This window comes from Cyprinodon variegatus, unplaced genomic scaffold, assembly GCF_000732505.1.
Source record: "Cyprinodon variegatus isolate N-32 unplaced genomic scaffold, C_variegatus-1.0 Scaffold169, whole genome shotgun sequence".
Taxonomy (NCBI): domain Eukaryota; kingdom Metazoa; phylum Chordata; class Actinopteri; order Cyprinodontiformes; family Cyprinodontidae; genus Cyprinodon; species Cyprinodon variegatus.
The window spans coordinates 1124830-1126821 of NW_015150622.1; the positions used below are offsets into that span (position 1 = coordinate 1124830).

The 1992-nt window shown below is 37.6% G+C and overlaps 1 protein-coding gene across 1 annotated transcript in view; it reads left to right on the forward strand.

Moving 5' to 3' along the window:
* LOC107086972 (VPS10 domain-containing receptor SorCS3-like) overlaps positions 1-1992 on the forward strand; it is a 384596-nt gene that overhangs the window by 332502 nt on the left and 50102 nt on the right. The window contains exon 19 of the mRNA XM_015378290.1: positions 1271-1291. Coding sequence (XP_015233776.1) covers positions 1271-1291 — 21 coding nt within the window. The remainder of the gene's footprint in view (positions 1-1270; positions 1292-1992) is intronic.

A 1992-nucleotide genomic window follows, 5' to 3' on the forward strand; every position in this document is an offset into this window, starting at 1 on the left:
CCCAGACCTACTAAATGCTTTTTCCAAGCTTGGCAGCTACATCTGCTATTGAATTCAGTTGATAACTGGCCGTGTTGCTTTAGAGAAAATGTATTTCAGCCTTTTTGGAGGATTTTTATGGTTTAACAGTATGTTTGAGGTCACGCTGTAGATTCTCTGGTGCTTTAATTTGACCTATCCAGACACTTTTTCATGGTGTTTCTCAGAGCCTTTTAAAGGTGGAGTTGCTTTTTTTTCTTTTGCTCTTTCTTATTGTCTGTCGAGTGAATTTTGTTCCATTTGGAAGCAAATAACATATTTTGTGCAAAGAAATTAAAGAAAGAGGAGCACATCCAGAAAAAAAAATGAAAGAATGTTAACCAAAATAAATGGTTTTGAGAGCAGCATGGATGTTTTAACAGATCTATTTTAATTTTGTATTCATTTTTTTTTTTTTATTTCTGTTTTCCAAGTTAAGTTCTATAACATACTATTTGAACTGAATCAGAAAAAACAATAGAAAATAGAAAATCTGGCAAAAAAAGGGGGAAAAATAAATAATTTGAGAAAATAAAAGCTAACACGTTTTTCATAGATTTATTTCTGGATTGCATTTTTTTCACATTTCTTTTTACAAAACATGTTCTTTGCTTAAAACAGGAACAGTAATTCCCTCAATGTTGTCCCATTAGCCAATAAAAAATGTCAGACATTTTCAGGATTTTCTAAAAGTGAAGCAGAACTAATGGTTTTATTAACTGATACAGTTCCTGAACATGGAACCCTAACCTGACCATCACACCTCATTTTACTGTCTCTCTCTAATATGTTATTGATGGAAAAGAACCCCTTCCTTAAAAAGGGAGTTCTACAGCACATTGGTTCTGGGTTTGGTACTCTTTAATGGAGGCTAATTCTTTTTCTCATTGTATAAGGTTTTATTTAGACCTCCTGGATGAATCTCATTGATCACAGTTTCAAAATTACCAGATTTATGTAGATACATTTTTGTTTTTACCTAACTTTATCTAATATTTACATCTGTTTGATTACCTGAAAATACAAATCATGACAAAACCCTAACAATAGAGGAAGTACTTCTTTATAGCAACAGTAAATGGGAATACAGTTGTATAAAGTCACACAGTTATTCAGAAAGAATTTTTTAAAACCCACTCGGGGCGAAGGCTAAGGCCGAGGGCACGGCTCAGTCATGCATACACGGTTCGTCTGCAGAACCCCGAGGCACCAAAGCTGGAGCTTGACTGATGTCTGGTGATTTCTTGGAAAGTCGCTGCTCTCCAACACAAGCAGAGTCAGTTCCCCGCTTTTCGCCCACACCATGCAGCAGATCAAAGCCATAAGCAGAAATAAAATACACCACCAGAGACCCTGTTGGGGAGTGAGTGGTGCTGCGTTCAGAGTCGGGCCTGCCTGGTCACTGGGAAACCATTTCCATGCTTCTTGCACACAGCGCACTCAGCTGGTATTAGCTACACAGTTGGGATCTGTTTTCCCGACACTGACACCTCCTGGGAAGCTTGTTTGTTGTTGGTTTATTTTTTTGTATCCCTATCAGATGCGTTTAAGAAGCTAAGCTTGTTGTCTGACTAACAGTGGGTAAAGGGAGGGAGGTGAAGTGGGGAGGGGAGGCGGCTCTGCAGGACAATGGGAAGGTGGGCAGAGGGATCTTTGTGGTTTCAGACTTATTTGAGGAAATTCTCATGAGGAATTCAAAGTTTAATTTATATTCATGAACCTTGAGATGGCTTTATTTCTCGGGGAAAGAAAATTACACTAAATAGTTGATGAGCTGAAGACTCCTTGGTTCATTTAAAAACCAAATTATTAAGAAAATCAGAAACATTTGTGCATCTTTTCATTTTTTTTTTGGTTCAGAAAACTTTATGCAACACAATATTTGCATGCAAATGGGTTCTGTTTCTAGATAGCAGTTGGCAGAGACACAATGGGCTCATGGCTGAATATCAGTCGACCAGAACTCAAAGTGTT